The 16,500-nt window shown below is 34.4% G+C and overlaps 1 protein-coding gene across 2 annotated transcripts; it reads right to left on the bottom strand.

Annotated features, from left to right (window-relative positions):
* Positions 1 to 8,132: 8,132 nt before the first annotated feature.
* LOC110719589 lies at positions 8,133 to 15,035 on the bottom strand. 2 transcript variants are annotated; one of them, XM_021898554.1, is made up of 11 exons: positions 14,848 to 15,035; positions 14,618 to 14,702; positions 14,405 to 14,481; positions 12,961 to 12,985; positions 12,770 to 12,860; positions 12,565 to 12,631; positions 12,264 to 12,348; positions 9,921 to 10,096; positions 8,924 to 9,157; positions 8,734 to 8,850; positions 8,133 to 8,555 (listed from the first exon to the last, which is right to left on the bottom strand). In XM_021898554.1, exons 1-11 carry the CDS (start codon positions 14,923 to 14,925, stop codon positions 8,496 to 8,498), a joined length of 1,095 nt encoding a protein of 364 aa, XP_021754246.1. In that variant the 5' UTR covers positions 14,926 to 15,035; the 3' UTR covers positions 8,133 to 8,495. The 2 variants fall into 2 exon arrangements, with proteins under 2 accessions (XP_021754246.1, XP_021754245.1); XM_021898553.1 differs by having other exon boundaries at positions 8,133 to 8,538; positions 14,848 to 15,033.
* Positions 15,036 to 16,500: the final 1,465 nt, after the last annotated feature.

Below are 16,500 nucleotides of genomic sequence, written 5' to 3'. Positions count from 1 at the left end.
ACACACACACACACACACACACACACACACACACACACACATATATATATATATATATATATATATAAAAACCCGGTCTCGCAGCCAGGCCACGAGTCAGCGACACTTGGCATTTCAGTTATTCGCCAAGTGTCGTGCCATGTAGGCGAAAATTATGTATTATTGTGACACATATGACATTAAGTATGGATAGATTTTTTAAGATAAAATTGTTGTAGAGAGTTTCATTGTCGATATACTCCTAATATTTCATATATACAAAATCAATTATAACTTCTAATAAATATCCCATAACTCGATTTTATTTCCATCCTAATGTTCGTTTTAAAAAGTTCTTTAAAATAAGATCCATTTATAATATATTTAATTTTTAATTAGTAAAAATAATTTTAGTTTGGTAATAATACTTTTAGTTTAGTAAAAATATTTTAATTTCAATAAATAAAAATAATTTCAAGTTAATAATAACATAAATATCTATTTATAAATAACACTACAAGAACACTATTATATAAATAAGCGATATGATATAATATGTCTAAATATTCCGCATCATCCAAAGTGATTATATAATCGTAATTAACATTCAAGAAAGAAGGTTTATCATAAAATTTTATCAACAATTCAGGCATCACCCGGGCACAAAACTATAACTAATATATAAAGCGGAACTTTTAGCCTTTCCACGAGACAACGACACTTGGCATTTTAGCTTTTCGTCAAGTGTTGTGCCAAAAAGGCGCTATATAAGGAAAATTATTTTGACACGTACGACTTATTTAATTATATTTTTAATAAAAAATTGGAAAGATTTTGTACGATAAAAAAGTTAGTTTATAGTTTTAATTTCAATAAAATTTGGATAGAATTTAGGATAAAATTATTGGTTTATAGTTTTATTTTCGATAAAATACCAATATTATAAATTAAATTATAATTTTATTCAAATTAATAATTAGATTATAACTCTCTATGATTATCTTAAAAAATTATTTTTTTATCATAATATTTGTGATAAAGAATACTTCAAAATTTCCTTCAAAAAAAAAAAGAGAAAACTTCAAAATAAATCTGTTTATGATATATTTTGTTAATTGACATAGAAAAAAATTAGTCATTAATGAATATATAAAGTTGTACGATTAATCAAAGTCACGCGATATAACAAAACTTAAGCGGTTCGATTAGCCAACAGGGGACGACTGGCATTCCAACTTTTCGTAAGTGTGGTGCACGTAGGTAACAAATAACCATTATTGACACATATAATTTATTTGGATAGTTAAAAAGTTTATATTAATGATATGTTTTAAAATTTAGCATACAGATAAAAAAAATTATCTTAAAATTTAACAAACAACCCAGGCATCGCATGGGGCACGAAATTGTATATATATAAAGGGGAGTTTTTTCCCCAGTTTTTAGAGAGCCACGTAAGATTTTAATTTTTTAAAATTTATTAGAGTGCCATGTAGGATTAGTATTTTTAGAGCGTTACGTATAGGATTATGCCACGTAGGATTATTATTTTAAAGCGCCACGTAGGATTAAAATTAAAGGTTTAAATTTATTATAATTATAAAATATAATCATTTACAATTGAAAATTTTATCTAACAGAAAAGAAACAATTTATTTTATTTCGTATTTATACAAAAATACTATTAAACTTAAAAAATGAAATTCACGTTCAATTGATCAAAAAAATCTTGCGTGGACCTAAGGTTTATATACACGCAACTGATGCTATATTGAACATAGTGACCCTAATTTTAACATAGTAACCTTGATTAAAACTTGTGTGCCTTTAATATTAGTGTGAACCTTAAGTACGATGTTAAATTGAACGTATAACCCTAATTTTAACATAGTGACTTTTATTATTCATATTGAGCGGTATATTAAAATTATCATTAAAAAAAAAACCTCTTATACCTTTTATAATGTCACAAACTCACAATAACTTTTCTTTCAACATAATAACCTTTATTTTAATATAGTGACCTTTTTTTTATTAATTAAACAATCATAGTGTCTCTAATGTTAGTGGTCATAATAAATTAGTGTGAAGCAGGTCCATTTAAGAACTTCTATCAATTGATTAAAAAAACTGACGAAATAAAATAAGTGATTATAATAAAATAATTTTTTTAAAAAAATACTAATAAAAAATTTATGAAATCACGTTCAATTATAAAAAAAAAATATGATTTTTGGATTAGATACGAAAAATTAGAAAAAATTATTGAGACTAAAAATATATCCTCTCTCTTTTTCCAGCCAAAAAAAAAAATCATCATTTATCAATTTATTCGGTTAAAAGATTAATTTCTACGTTAATAAAATTTATCATATCTAATAAGCTTTATTGCCACTATAAATCCAATATTTTTTCAATTTTATATAAACTCATCTAATGTTCCACACAAATAAACTTAAAACTTTTGCAGGCAAAGAAGCATATTTTAGAATTTGAACACCATGAAATTCTTGAATACGATGAACAATGATTATAATTTAGAAGTCTGTTTTGTATGTGTGAACCTTAATTGTAAAGATTAAAAAAATAATAATGTTATGTATTAATATTTTGTTATTTCGATTAAATATTAAATGTTAAGTTTAACTATGAACAAAAACCACGTATTGCACGGGTTTAAATCTAGTTTATTTTATTTCGAATATAAAAAAAATATACTATTAAACTTAAAAAATGAAATTCACATTTAATTGATATTTTAAAAAAACGGATTTCATAAAAAAATAATGAAAATAAGACAAGTGATTATTATAAAATATATTATAAAAAATACTAATAAAAAATAAAATTACGTTCAATAAAAAAAAATATCAGTTTTCTCTTAAAAAAAAAGGTATCAGTTTTTTATTAGATATAAAAAATAAGAAAAAAATCATTTAAATTAAAATCTTTTTCTTTTTCTAGCAAAAAAATAAAAAAAAAAATTGTTCATCATTTATCAATTATTCATCTAAAACATTAAGTTATACGTTAAAAAAATTTATCATATCTAACAATAAAATTTATCACCACTTTAAATCCAATATTTTTTAAATTCTATATAAACTCATCTAATATCCCATGCGATGAACGCTGATCATAATTAAAAAGTCAGTTCAGTCATAAGTGTTAATTTTTCAAGGATGTAAATATTGCAAGAGAGCGAGTTTAATTATGCAACTAATCAAATGACACGATCAACAATTGATTTACAAAAAATGATGGAAGCCTGCAAGATTATATTTTCACCATGTTCACAATTTGAAAAAAGTTGGTTAAACAAATACATATAGTTTCACATATTTTATTTTCTTTCGTTTTTTTCAAGAATTGGTTTGTATTGCTGTTTAAACAAACAATTTACAAAATTTACTGTGTTTAAATATGCGTTAACGTTAATTGTATAAGATTAAAAAATAGTAATATTATGTATTAATATTTTGTTATTACAATTGAATATTAAATGTTAAATTTAACTATTACAAAATATAAGAATTGGTTTGTATTGCTGTTTAAACAAACAATTTACAAAATATACTGTGTTTAAATATGCGTTAACGTTAATTGTATAAGATTAAAAAATAGTAATATTATGTATTAATATTTTGTTATTACAATTGAATATTAAATGTTAAATTTAACTATTAATAGAAACCTGTGCATCGCACGGGCTTAAATCTAGTAATAAATTAATTTAAAGTTATTTAGTCAATACTAGCTATTGTAAATAATCATTCTATCCATACAAATTAAGAGCCTAGTTCAAATTACCTCAAAGCCCAACTTTACATCTTATTTCTAAACTTTGGCATATATTTGGGCCTAAACAAGTCGTCCTAATTATATTTGGATTAGGAAACCCCAAAACACGCTTCTTAATATTTATACCCACCTAAATTTTCCCCCTTCTTTCACACCTCAATCTCACGTACAAAACATGGAGAAATCCCAAAATTTCTTTTGCTTCGTAGCTCGGAGGGACCAAGTCCTTGCCCTCTCCAACTCAGATTTGCTCGACAAGTCGCCGAAGAAGGCCACGACCAAGTCTCGTTGCGACCAGAGAATCTCCCTCGTGCTATCAGGGATATGGAGAAGACGGGCTGAAGTGAAACCCATGTCAGCAGATTGGAAGGTCTTGAAAGACTGATTCAGCGAAGCCGAAGGCACTTCCTCGGTTTCTTTCTCGGCCTCCGCATCCTTCTTCAAGCCCTCATCATCAAAATCCTCTGGTTCCTCGCCTAGAACCTTCACATTGTCCTCGGGTTTATGCAGCAAAAGAGCATCAGTTTCCCGCTGAATATCATCAGTGAAAGGTCCTTCCTGAGGCGGGAACGAGGAGCGCAGAGGAGGAGTCTTCTCTCTGGATTCGGTCTCCTGAACGTTGACCAATTGTTCAGGAGGAGGAGTCTTTTGCTGGACTTCTTCTTCAGCGAGAGTCTCTAGGGGAGGAGGAGTTTTCTCCTTGGTCTCTTCTACTTTCTCTTCATCTAGTCGAGGCTTCTTCGCCAGAACAAGAGCAGCTTGAAATTGCCCCGGCTTGATAACAACTCTCCTCTTCCTCGAACCAGACATTTCTTCTTCTGAGGATGATTCAGGGATAGCTTCGGAAGGCTTTCTCTCGTCCCTTTCTTCTTTGTCATACTGCAGAAGAAGGAACAAGGGGGGCAATGAGCCATATAAGTACAAAAAAAAAAAAAACAACAACAACATATAAGTCAAGTTTGAAAGTTTACCGAAGTCTTGAGCAGGCACTCGTCTTCGTCTTCGCTTCCTTCAACTCCTGGAGCAGCTGTTTCAGCTCGCTCGGCAACAGGATCAGAAGTCCCAGCAACAGCGGAACTCTTAGCAGCAGCAGAGCCACGAGTCGCAGTGGCTTGTTCCTCGGCAGTCAGAACAAAGAATGGGTCACTCTTCTCCCACCAAGGTTTCTGCTGCTGATACTCAACCGCGCTGACTATTTGAAACCTCTTCTCATGCAAGCTAAGAGGCCGATCCATCGAATTAGTGATTTTCGGGGTATTGGTAATCGGATTCCTCTCCAGAGTGATCCCAAGCACCTCGTAATCGATGCCTGAGTTCTCTTCGTACAACGCTGAAAAGACAAAACAACAGTTAGCTTCGGCGAAGAAAACAAACATCGAAAAACAAAAGAAATCAAAAATAGTTCTCGGCCCCAGCCGAGCTCCTTACTGCCTAGGTATCTTCGCCTGAGGCCGACGATAGCAAGCATCTTCTCTTGAAATATGTAGTGGCAACATGGCAGCCAAGTAGTAGGGACAGTCTTCATTCGGCCAGCAGCCCCGCGCACTGTGGAGCAGCCGAAATGTTCCATTTGCTTCAAGTCGGCCTCTGAGAACTCATCAGGACCAATGCTTGCCATTTCAGGATCAGGCTACCTCAGATACCTTGGTGCATCAAAGTAGTTTGGGTGTTCTTCGTCCCGGGGCGGCCTTACTCAGATCCATTGGCCCCTCCAATCCTTGTCCGAGGTATCATTCCGCCAAACCAAAAGGTAGCCTTTTACATCCTCAATCTGCCACCAACCAGGGCCATGATGCTTGTTGGCTTGGACATTCGGGACTAGCTTATGCGTGCAACAGAAGCAATGGACGCTCGGCGTAAGCCCGAAAAACAAACACACCCAAAGATATGACATCAGCCTTCGGATGCTCATAGGGGTTAGCTAGCACAACGAGATGTTGTACCCATTTAGCACAAAAGTCACAAAAGCATGAAGCGGAACCAAAGCCCGTACTGCAACTGACGGGTGTAAACCCTGATGTAGCTTGGCGGAGGGCGGTGAATCCTCTCATCCAAAGAGGGCATTCGGCACCAATACCCATCTTCCTCTATAATTCCGTAGCAAATCTCAATTTTCTCGGCAAAGTAGAACTCGACGTTGTTCCCAATCCACCAGCCATAAGGGGGAGACGACATAATGCCCGCGTTCGCCGCCTCGTCTAACCATTCCCTTTCCACTGGGGGTAGAGGCCTAGATGCTGAAGCCACGCTTCGGCCGGAGGTGCTCTCCGATCCCGAAGTAGTCAAAGGAACGACGACACTCATGGCAGAACCACTAGCAGCGGCGGCGCGACCAACACTAGCCCTAGGATTCTGGTCGCTAAGGGGAGGCATCATCGCCAAAGGGTAGTTCCGTCGCGCGATCAACTGTGGAACCTCCTCCTCCTCTTCATTACTCGGCTCAACCTCCACCTTTTTCTTTCCACGGTCGCCAGCTATTTTCGAAGGTGGTTGCGCGAAAGAGGGGAAAAGAGGAGGTACTTGAAAAGGCAAGAAAACCGAAGAAAATTTAATTTGAGGAAAAGTACCTTGGTCAAATTCAGAATTTTCCGATCTATGAGTTCGGAGCAACAAATTTCAGTTTCGAGCCTCGGATTGCTGAATATGAGTGAAAGAAGGAAAAGGGTTTAGCAACGGTGATTAGTGAGAAGAGATTGGAAATCAGCGAAATGAAATAAAGAGAAAGAGTGGGACGAGTAGCTTACATACCTTTAAGAAATGGGAATATTGGGAGTCCATGCCACTAAAACCCCCACTAACACTACTTCAACGCTCCACCTTTCCGTCTTCTTTTCTAATTAACCGCCCACTAAACCATCCATATCCTCCATTAACTCTAAACAACATTTATTGCCTCAATATCTACAAAGTTCAAATGCTAATTAATCATTTGTCTCCCTCCATTTTGCAAGTCAAAACCCAACTCGTCAAACTTCCGAATTGGGTGTGAGGGGCAAGTTGTTTGGGTCCAATTTACTTCAATTGGGCCAAGTCCACAAATGATCCAATTACAAAGCCCAAAAGAGGTTCAACTCTCCTAAAAACATGTCAGGTCAGTCCAAGACCCGGTCAACATGGCAAGCCCATTTGACTTCAAGGCCCAAGTTATCTATTTGAGCGAGTTATAAAAGCCTTGACACCCCTTTCTCTACATTCATTCACTTCAAGCCTCAAGCATTAATTCTCTTGCATAGCTTTCTCTTTTTAGAAGCACTGAACTGACTTCGACATCGGAGGGGCCTTCCTTAGCACAATCCCCGAGGCCAGTTTACGTGTGTTTGCTGTGCAGGAAACCCTCGTCCCAGTCGTCATTTGGGCCGAGTCCAGTCTTCAGCCCACAAGAAAGGTCTAGACGAAGGGCCCATTGTTTTCACCCGGAACAATAACTATTATATTTGCACTAATTCAATTCCCAAAAAAGGATTGCCAAGCTAAAATACTAAATCAACCCACAAAAAAAAAAAAAAAATAATTCTAAATCGATTAATAAGGCTTTCATTCTTATTAGTTTATTTAAACAATTTCAAATTTCAACAAATAAAAGTTTAATCAACAGTTTTTTTTTGGGGGGGGGGGGAGGGGATTCAACAAAAAAAGTTAAGTTTAGCATTCGAAAAAACATTGCTATGTGAAGCAAAAATATATCACGTTAAACAAATTTCAGTCAAGTAGGAAGGAAAAAAAAAAAAAAAACCTAACATCTAATGCTATATCTATTAGCGATTAAATTATTCTCACTAAAGTCCAGAATAATAAGACATGAATCAATAACATTTTGAAAAATTTGCCAATTACAGCCATTTAAAAAAAAATCGAAAAATACTAATAATTTGTTGATCGTCATTCTATCCAATTTTTTCCTTGATTTACGTGCCAAAAAAAATTCCGTTAAGGTTTTATGGGTCATTTTAGTCCTTTTTGCAGTAAAAAAATAGTTGCACATAAATCAATACATTTTTCAATACGTAAAACGAGACACTTACGTTAATTTTTTGCCAATTTCGAGCTCAATTTGGATCCTAAAAACTAAATTGACTCCTAAAACTTTAACGAAACATTATTCAACACGCAAATCGAGGAAAAAATTAGATTTGGTAGCAATTAATAAGTTATAAGTACTTTTGAGCTACAATTTGCAAACTTTAAACTTTAAATGGCTGCAATTGGCAAATTTTTCTAATATTTTAGGTAATTTAACTGCAAATGACTCAGTATATCTGATTGTGCAGTTGTACTTACTTAGAACACATATATTTAGTAATATTAACACCGAAGAAAGAAAAAAAAATAGTAATTACAGCATAATAGAGAGATGTAATGAAAGAGCAAATCAAATAAATTGAAACTACTGGTAGAATGTGAGTGATACAATGATACCATCCTAATTCCTTCATATTGAAAGCATGCAATGACTTGATAGTTGATACCGATAAATATAATGCTCACTTGTTACCTTCTAACGAAAAGAATTACATTCTCATTGTGGAAAACATTACCACTAACATCAATAAAAATAACTATAATTAAGAATATTTAAAACCTCACAGCCCACCGCAGCTTTACAGTAGTATGAGATTTGCATGACTGTAGTAGAGGCTTTGCATCCGATCTGCAATGTACATATCGTAACATTCATGACACATCTGCAAAATTTTACCTTCTCTTTGACGATAAGATCACTCTCTTTCCCTCCACGCAGAATTTTGAACTCCCTTCAAGCTACAGCAAACAGGAAGCTGAAATTAGAACCTTCACATTAAACTCTTTTCTAGTTGGCTCCGGGTTTTATTTTTTGTTTTCATTTTGGAGGCGATGGGATGCAAACATTAGTGTTAAAATAAAAAATTCCCCTCAATAAGCATGAAACAAAGAAACAGGATTACTTATTCAAGAGATCAAAACTTCGAAATATACCTTTTGTTTTAGAAAAGAAAGAGTGTCCGCTTTAGAAGAGAAACTAGAGAAAACTGTAGCAGAGTGCTGATCAACCATAGCTTTCAGCTCTTTCAGCTTTAAAGTTTTACCAGGTACCTGCAAGAACCAGCTAGCTACTCAGCAAATTAACATATTTACTTTAAGGCTTATTGATATATGGAAAACAAACCTGACGAAGCAACTGGCGGCACAGATTTTTCAACTTCACTTTTGACTCTCTACCACTGTTGATTACAGGCATCTCATCATGTTCTTCTCTCTCTACAGAACCAGCACTCTGAGAATCTTCATCATCACAATCACTGTCTCCAAAAGTCGTCTTTTTCCCTCCGCAGTGAACACCAGCAACTTTTCTAGGCCTGTCTTTCATACCAAGACCTTGTCTCCCAGTTGTTTTTTTATCCTGGAAATCAACCAAGTCTCACTTAGAAATATCAATCCACAACTTTCATTTCCTTCAATTTTTCTCAGTGGTTTCCCTCAATTGCCATTGTAACACATAAACAAGAAGAAAACAACAGCCTGATCCTGCCGATATGCATGGTTCTAGGGAGTTCAAGAACTACAGAGAAATAATTCTCAATAACAGTAGAAAACAAAACAAAGCATGAGCCAAGCATACTACGCTCATTAGAGATACATGCTAGAACTGAATAAGAATCACATATGGATATCTTATTTTAATGGATTTCACATCAATTTCTCCTTGGCAAGCCTTTGACCTAAGGATCTCCCTTATATAAAGTCCGCAAATATTTTCTAGTATATGTCTTCCAAGCAAAAGTACCAGAAAATCCAATTCCATACCTAACCCAACAAATAAAGAGTCTTACACACGGGGGGGGGGGGGGAATGAAATTCGATTGAGCACTTGAACAGTATTTCAGGTACAAAAGCAACACATCAGATTATTGCATACTTTTACCAAATAAATACTATATTATGCTTGAATTCTTATAAAAAATGTTTAGATTGATTGAAGTATATGAATTACGAAGTCAATGGTATGATATAATCAATTATGCAACATTCAGGTACCAAAGGTCATTATTTACTCTTCTTGAAGTTTTGTTTCTAGTTAGGCTTGAGTCATTATTATAACCTGTCCCATGCCTTAATCTTATGTAGAATATCATAGACCAAATAATTGAAAGATGATTACTCACTTGACAAAGATTGTATAAATTCTCTTGATCTTCTTCAGCAAAACCGATCTTTTTGTTACCAGTAGAAGCCTCATCAGCTGCTTTCCTCTTCTTAGATTTGGCTCCTAGAAAACCCCCAATAACAAAACCATACTTGTAGCCCCACCACTCTGGCGGGTATTCAACAATCTCCTTTACTGTACACAAATATAATATGTAACCTTTAGCCAGAGATAGAAATCATTTTGTAGCAGAAAAAATTCACAAATGGTAAGTCTTATTATTTCTCTCCCCAATCTTTGTAATTCAATATCAGAGAGGTGCAAAGACACATAAGACCAGCAAGTTGCACTTTAAGACTGCAACATCAGCATAAACATACCAACAACCAGAAATGAATAATTTGACATAGATAAGCCACTAAAGCAGAATTCAGATTTGCTACAGACCACCCCAAAAATGCATTAAACTCTGACAATTTAAAACAAAAAATCACTGCATCTCACAATGATGTTAGCCATTGATCAGTTATGCCTATATAAGAACCAAGACGATAATTCTTAGTTGCCAATAATGGAATACATGTCATCCTACCAGGCTACCAGCAACATAACTTTCCTAAAATCATTTGATATTTTTCTTCTCACAAGCCATGACAAAAGACCCTACTCTTGGCTGTTTTGCAGTCATAACTTTCTTTTCCCTTTCCTTGGGTAAGACGGATTTGCTCTAATACTTCCTCCGTTCCACAAATATTGCACCAATTACCATTTTTGGAAGTTTTACAAATATTGCAACATTTCCTTATTTGCACATGTTTTCTCTCTTTCTCTCTCCTTATCACATGGATCCCTATCTTTATTCCTCTCTATCTCTCTTCTCTTCTTAAAATCCATGTCCCACTACCATGTTGCAATATTTGGGGAACGGAGGAAGTATTTTTTTTTTTTCTTTTTGTTTAAGAGAGAGGGGGGGGGGGGGGGGGTTCTGTCCTCCCTTGATGACCACTTTTAGATGGCCTTTACAGGTTGAAGCACAGAAGTCAAAAGACTTCAAGTCATAAGTTTAAAGGGCACAAGGAGTGCACCAAGGCGCAAAATTCTTTGTAGGTAAGGCGCATTGCACACTGAATTAATATATAATTAATAAAAAAAACATTCATTTCTATTCAATATTCCGTAAGTCAAATAAGGAACTATGAGAAACGGTGAAAGGGTCATGTGATTTGGGAATGGATACGGGGTATATGGGGTTCCTCTCTCCTCCAGGATTATATTATACCTGACCATCACAAAGTCCCATAGTGTTTTTATATAATAAAAAAAATATCTTACACATTAGCTATTGACGCCTAACCAGCATAGAAAAAAGCACATAAGCGCACGCCTTATGTAGGTCTTTGAGCCTCACATAGCTAAGGCACCAGCTCTCATGCCTGACTAGGCTGGAAAGTTACTAGAAAAGAACACCCTTAAACTCTTAGGCTTGCTTTTTAGAACTCAAGTCTTGGCTGGAAAAACCACATAAGGTTAAAGAACAAGGAACTTTTGGTACCTAAGCCTTACAACTCAAGGCCAAGGCCTCAGTGCCTCACTAGTGTAAAACTAATGAATAAATTCTGAAAAGGTTATAGTACAGAAAACCCTCAAACACTACATTCCTATAGGCTTCATCAGCAAATTCCCAGTATCCAATCTTGATACTTTCACAAAAGAACCAAAAACCTAAAATTATCTTGCACTGTGAAAGCCCAGAAAGACAAAGACAAATTGAAATTCTTAAACCTTTTGTGTCACCTTCCATGACAATCAAACTAAAGTGCCTTAATCTCATTGAATAAGTGGGTTCACCTTGCATGGTTGAAAAAATTATTGAACACGTCCTACAATCCTACATAATTATGTTTCATCTTCGTTTGAATAACCTCCATCAAATGCACAACTTTTACATTCAACATGGCACAAATTTTACACCAAGGCTTAGATAAGTAGACTAAGCCAACCAAAGCCTTTAAATAATCAACTGTAGAAATCTGTAGACTGAGTTGAGAAGGTCTGAAATTCAATACTCTACAAGCTTAGCAAATCAAACCAATACACCTCTCTTCCCAATACAGAAAAATATGGAAATTTTATATGAAAAAAAAATATTAGGGTAGGATTAACACTCGTTTGTATAGAGTGTAATATTCTCTCTATAAAGTTTATTACATAAAACATAGTACTTAAGGCAAATAACTCTGTATATCTCTAGTGCTAGACTGCTAGTGTCCTACTTTGTTATACATTCACGGAAAATTAAAGCATCAGATGTAGACAGTTAGCATACATAATTCAGGATCTAAAGAGGAGATCCAAACATTACCTTCAGCATCATAGGGAAGCTCATCAAAAACTTTTGTCTCTGATTCATCTTCTGTCGGAATTGTCGATTCCTCAGACTTCTTCCCCTACAGTACACAATTTCCAATTACATGAAAATTGAGATTAAACATCTAGGTCAAAGAGATCACGGTACATCAATGTATTGACATCAGCATTTACAATTTGGAAAATGTAATTTTAAATTTTAATGAGAGATAGAAAGGTAAGTTACCATCAACAAACTAAAGACTTCAAGATGCAACACATGTAGCATTTTAAGATTTTTCACAGTAGAAACTTACAAGTATTCCTTCAAGATCCAGAGAAGAATAGTTGTGAACTAGCTTTCCTTTTTCCCTCTTCTTATACCTGAACATTCATTAAAAACAATTTATTAAAAAAAAAAAATACACATGGTAGAAAGTATCTTTGGAACAACGTTAATTAAATTCATGCAGTAACTACAAAGTACAAACACCACAACCCCAAAAAGGCAAAAATACATACCGTCCTTGAGGTCGAGTAACCTTTACTGATTTTACTGCCACAACAGCTTCACAAATTTCAGAACTCACTTGCTTATCTGTATCTTCTTCAACTGCATGAATAAAAACGGTCAAGTCAAATTCCACAACAGTTATATCAGATGAACAACATATGTTTCATTTACACGTAATACTTTCTAATATTGCAAATACCTTCTATATTTGTCTCCGCTGCTTGCTGCAAGACGGACAAAAAATCATGCTTGTGAGAAATTCAGCTATGACTACAGGATATTGAAACTCAAAAACAGCATACTCAATAATACTATGAGCAACACCAAGGGATGTTACAACGAAATTGTGCAAAACAAAAAAGAGCAGTAATACAAATACCTAAAAAAATATAGTTTTTTTAGGTGTGCATGTACCCCTGTATTTTTTGGAAATCTATGTTGTACACCTGCTTCTACAAATTTCAGCGGTGATACAAATACCTATAAAGATAAGGGTTTTTCTATGGTTTGCATGTACCCCTATATTATTTGAAAATCTATGTTGTGCACTAGCTTCTACAAATTTCAACATAATGCCCCTGGACTTCTAAAATTGACTGAGTAGTTTAGTAGTATCCTCTCTGTTAACCCACAGTTAATTAATTTTATTAACTCTTTATTTTTTGGGATCTATCTTTCTGTATACTAGCAAAAGTGTTGCAAAGCATTAGTCTCCAGTCTCTACCACATCAAAACCAAACCACCAATCTTTATCTTCCCTTCCCTCTCTGTCAGCCTTTAATTACTCCCTAACTCGTCTGCAGCCTCCTCTAGCCACCCCTCTTCTTCAGCCACCATCTCCCCAAGGAAGATTGGGTCAGTTGATAGTGTGTTAAGTGATAAGCTGATAACAAGGGATTAATATTTCTAATAGTCACATGTATAAAAGGCACCAATGCAATAGGGATCCAGTGTTATTTTTGTCTAGCGAGATGATTTCAATGAGGTGCACTTAAGCACAAAAAATGCTGAAAAGGATCCCTATTGCCTCTGTGCATCTTGAGCTTTTTTATACTGTGATATTCTGTAAAATATCATTTTTTTTTTTTTTTGAAAAAAAAAAAAAAAAAAATCTTAATGTGGTGTTAATGGTACAAATAATTAACTAGCAAAAACACCTAATGTGGTTTCATCAGCAGAATTAAAACTGATAAAATTTTGAAAGTTACGGGGCATCAGGAAATTTAGAGTAGACACAAAGGTACACCATAGAAAACCCAAAATATTGACACCCAATAATGAGTAATGTTGAGACGTTAATATAATCAAAGAATCAAAATAACAGGCTACATTATTAATAGATGGTAAAAGAAAAAGACTCATCTTCGGTTGTCATTCGCGGTCACAATTTAGTAAACATTTAATGAGACAAGTTCATAATTATTGCAGGACATTCTTATAATAAGATGTGTAGAATATTGTATAAAAGCATATATCAATGGAATAACATGAACAAAAGGAACCGCAACAACTACAAATGAATCATATATAAATACGAAGCATATTATAAATAAGTTTGCTTAAATTAATGAAGCCAAAACAAATGTGAACTATGATTATAAATAAACGAAGAAATAAAATTAACTTTGATCATGAAAGCTCACCACTTTCAATTTTTTCAATATGTTATCGAATTGTGAGGTATCATATGCCCAATGATTAGGCTTCTCAACTCCAATACCTATTAAAATTTCACATAATTTCATCAATTATACAACCAATTTCAACAAAAATATCCAGATTAATAGATTATAAAAAAAATAAAAAAAATAAAAAGGAAATAAGAAATTAAGAGAGAGAAAGAAAGAAATTCAAACCAGACGTATCCTGTTTGTTTTGAACTCTGATGTAACCTTTGATACCTTGCTTATCTTTCCCAATACCTTCGCCTTCTTCCCAACCCTAAATCGAGAAGGAAAAGTAAATCAATTAAGAAATTATCTTCCGATGAAACGAAAAATCCTAGAAATCGAACTTCCTGGATTGTTGGAAATTGGAACAAATTGAAGAAGACAAAAGGGATTGGAGGAGAGAGAAAGTGAAGAACCATTTGCTTCATGAGGCGGAAGGCGGCGGATTGGCGGTCGATGCCGACGTAGCGTACGGGAGCTTCGGGAGCAGCCATGGCTTGGTTGCTGGCTGCTGCTGCTGCTCTCGGAAGAAGAAATGAAAGAGGAAAAAGAGAGAGAAGGGTTTTGCGGGGTTAAAGGTAATTAGAAGGAGAATGTTGATTGTACAATATCTAACGGCTCTCTTTATCCTATGTAAATATATATATATATATATATATATATATATATATATATATATATATATATATATATATATATATATATATATATATATATATATAACGGCTCACAATTGCCCTTATTGAAAAAAGAAAAAAAAAAGAAGTCATCAAGCACACTATATTCATCATTAATAAAAGTCGTAGAACATTTACAATTGACAATTAACGATAAAAAAAATAAAACATATTTTATAACGAATAATTTAATTTTTTCCATTTTAACAAAGTTGTACTTATAGAGAAAAGACCTGTTAATATGCCATATTGACATCGCCCGTTTATATGGGGTCATCCGCGTCATTTTGCCAGCTATAGTAAGGGTAATGTCGTCAACAACAATTGGATCCTTAACTGCAGAGTAGCGGCGTCAATTCTTAGCAGACTAATGTCCGTAGAACAAATTTTATGAACCTGTTCGTAACTAATATGACCCCGTTGTTAATTCCCCCCGGTTCCAACTTCAACATTCCCCCGGTTCCAACTTCAGCTCCTAGTAATGGACCTAGCACTAACTTGGTGAAGAATTGACGCGAATTCAGTTGGTAAATGTTGTCGAGTTGAATTGCAGTACCGAACTTAAAGGTGTGAGGAGGTCGGGCGGCGACTGTAGTACTGGTAAAAAAGCAATTGAAAAGGTCGGCGCGGCGATTGAGGAATGGGGGGCTAGTGTTTCGGAAGGTATGTGTCGTATCCTCTATTATGACCTTTTCATCCGGGCATTAGGTTTGATTGTGGCTTAAATTGTTCATGTGACACGATTTGGTTTATCGCAGTTATATTTAATTTAATTGATATGGAATTAAATGTGTTAAATTGATGGTGTATTTGCTATGGATTAAATTGCGCAATGATGATGAAAAGGATTTTCATGCATTCTTAGTTCGTAATGAGTATGGTTGCAATTGGGATTGAAATAGTATGTTGATAGTTTAGTTATTTGATTGTGGCCAGGATTGTTGTTGATAAGTGAATGGATAAATTACATGCATAGTGAATTGAATTGCTATGGATTTAAAATTTGTTTTGTTGGAGGTGTGTTGCTATGGAATTAATAGCGCATTCAAGGTGTAAATGCAATAACAGGTGGCAGTGAGTTTGGTTGTAATTGAGTATGGTTGTACATGGGTTGAACTTGTACAATGATAGTGTATTGATATAATTTGTAGTTGGAATGATTATTGTGGAAAGGAATTTCTTTCCAGGTATTGGAGGAAGTATGGATTCATTGGGGAGTACGAACCGGAAGCGAAAAATGTGCAGAAATGGAAATGTTTATGAGGTAGATTATGCAACTTATGCTACAAGATATATAAACCCTGATATATTCACGTCCATGCCAATTATGCGAGGTAATGTTTGTAAGTAAGTAAATAAAAGTAAAAATGATTTTGTCAGGATGGAGGATCA

The sequence above is a fragment of the Chenopodium quinoa genome, unplaced genomic scaffold (assembly GCF_001683475.1).
Source record: "Chenopodium quinoa cultivar QQ74 unplaced genomic scaffold, ASM168347v1, whole genome shotgun sequence".
In the NCBI taxonomy this organism is placed as follows: domain Eukaryota; kingdom Viridiplantae; phylum Streptophyta; class Magnoliopsida; order Caryophyllales; family Amaranthaceae; genus Chenopodium; species Chenopodium quinoa.
The sequence above is the reverse complement of the archived record's forward strand: the minus strand, read 5'-3'. Positions and strand labels throughout refer to the sequence as shown.

Bases quoted from the DNA above. Each gene is read 5' to 3' on its own strand.
- LOC110719589 (XM_021898553.1), bottom strand. From the start codon at position 14,925: ATGGCTGCTCCCGAAGCTCCCGTACGCTACGTCGGCATCGACCGCCAA. The intron at 9,158-9,920 runs GTGAGTAATCAT...GTTGATTTCCAG, and splicing joins ATTTATACAATCTTTGTCAA to GATAAAAAAACAACTGGGAG. The intron at 8,539-8,733 runs GTATATTTCGAA...TGTTTGCTGTAG, and splicing joins TTTCTTTTCTAAAACAAAAG to CTTGAAGGGAGTTCAAAATT.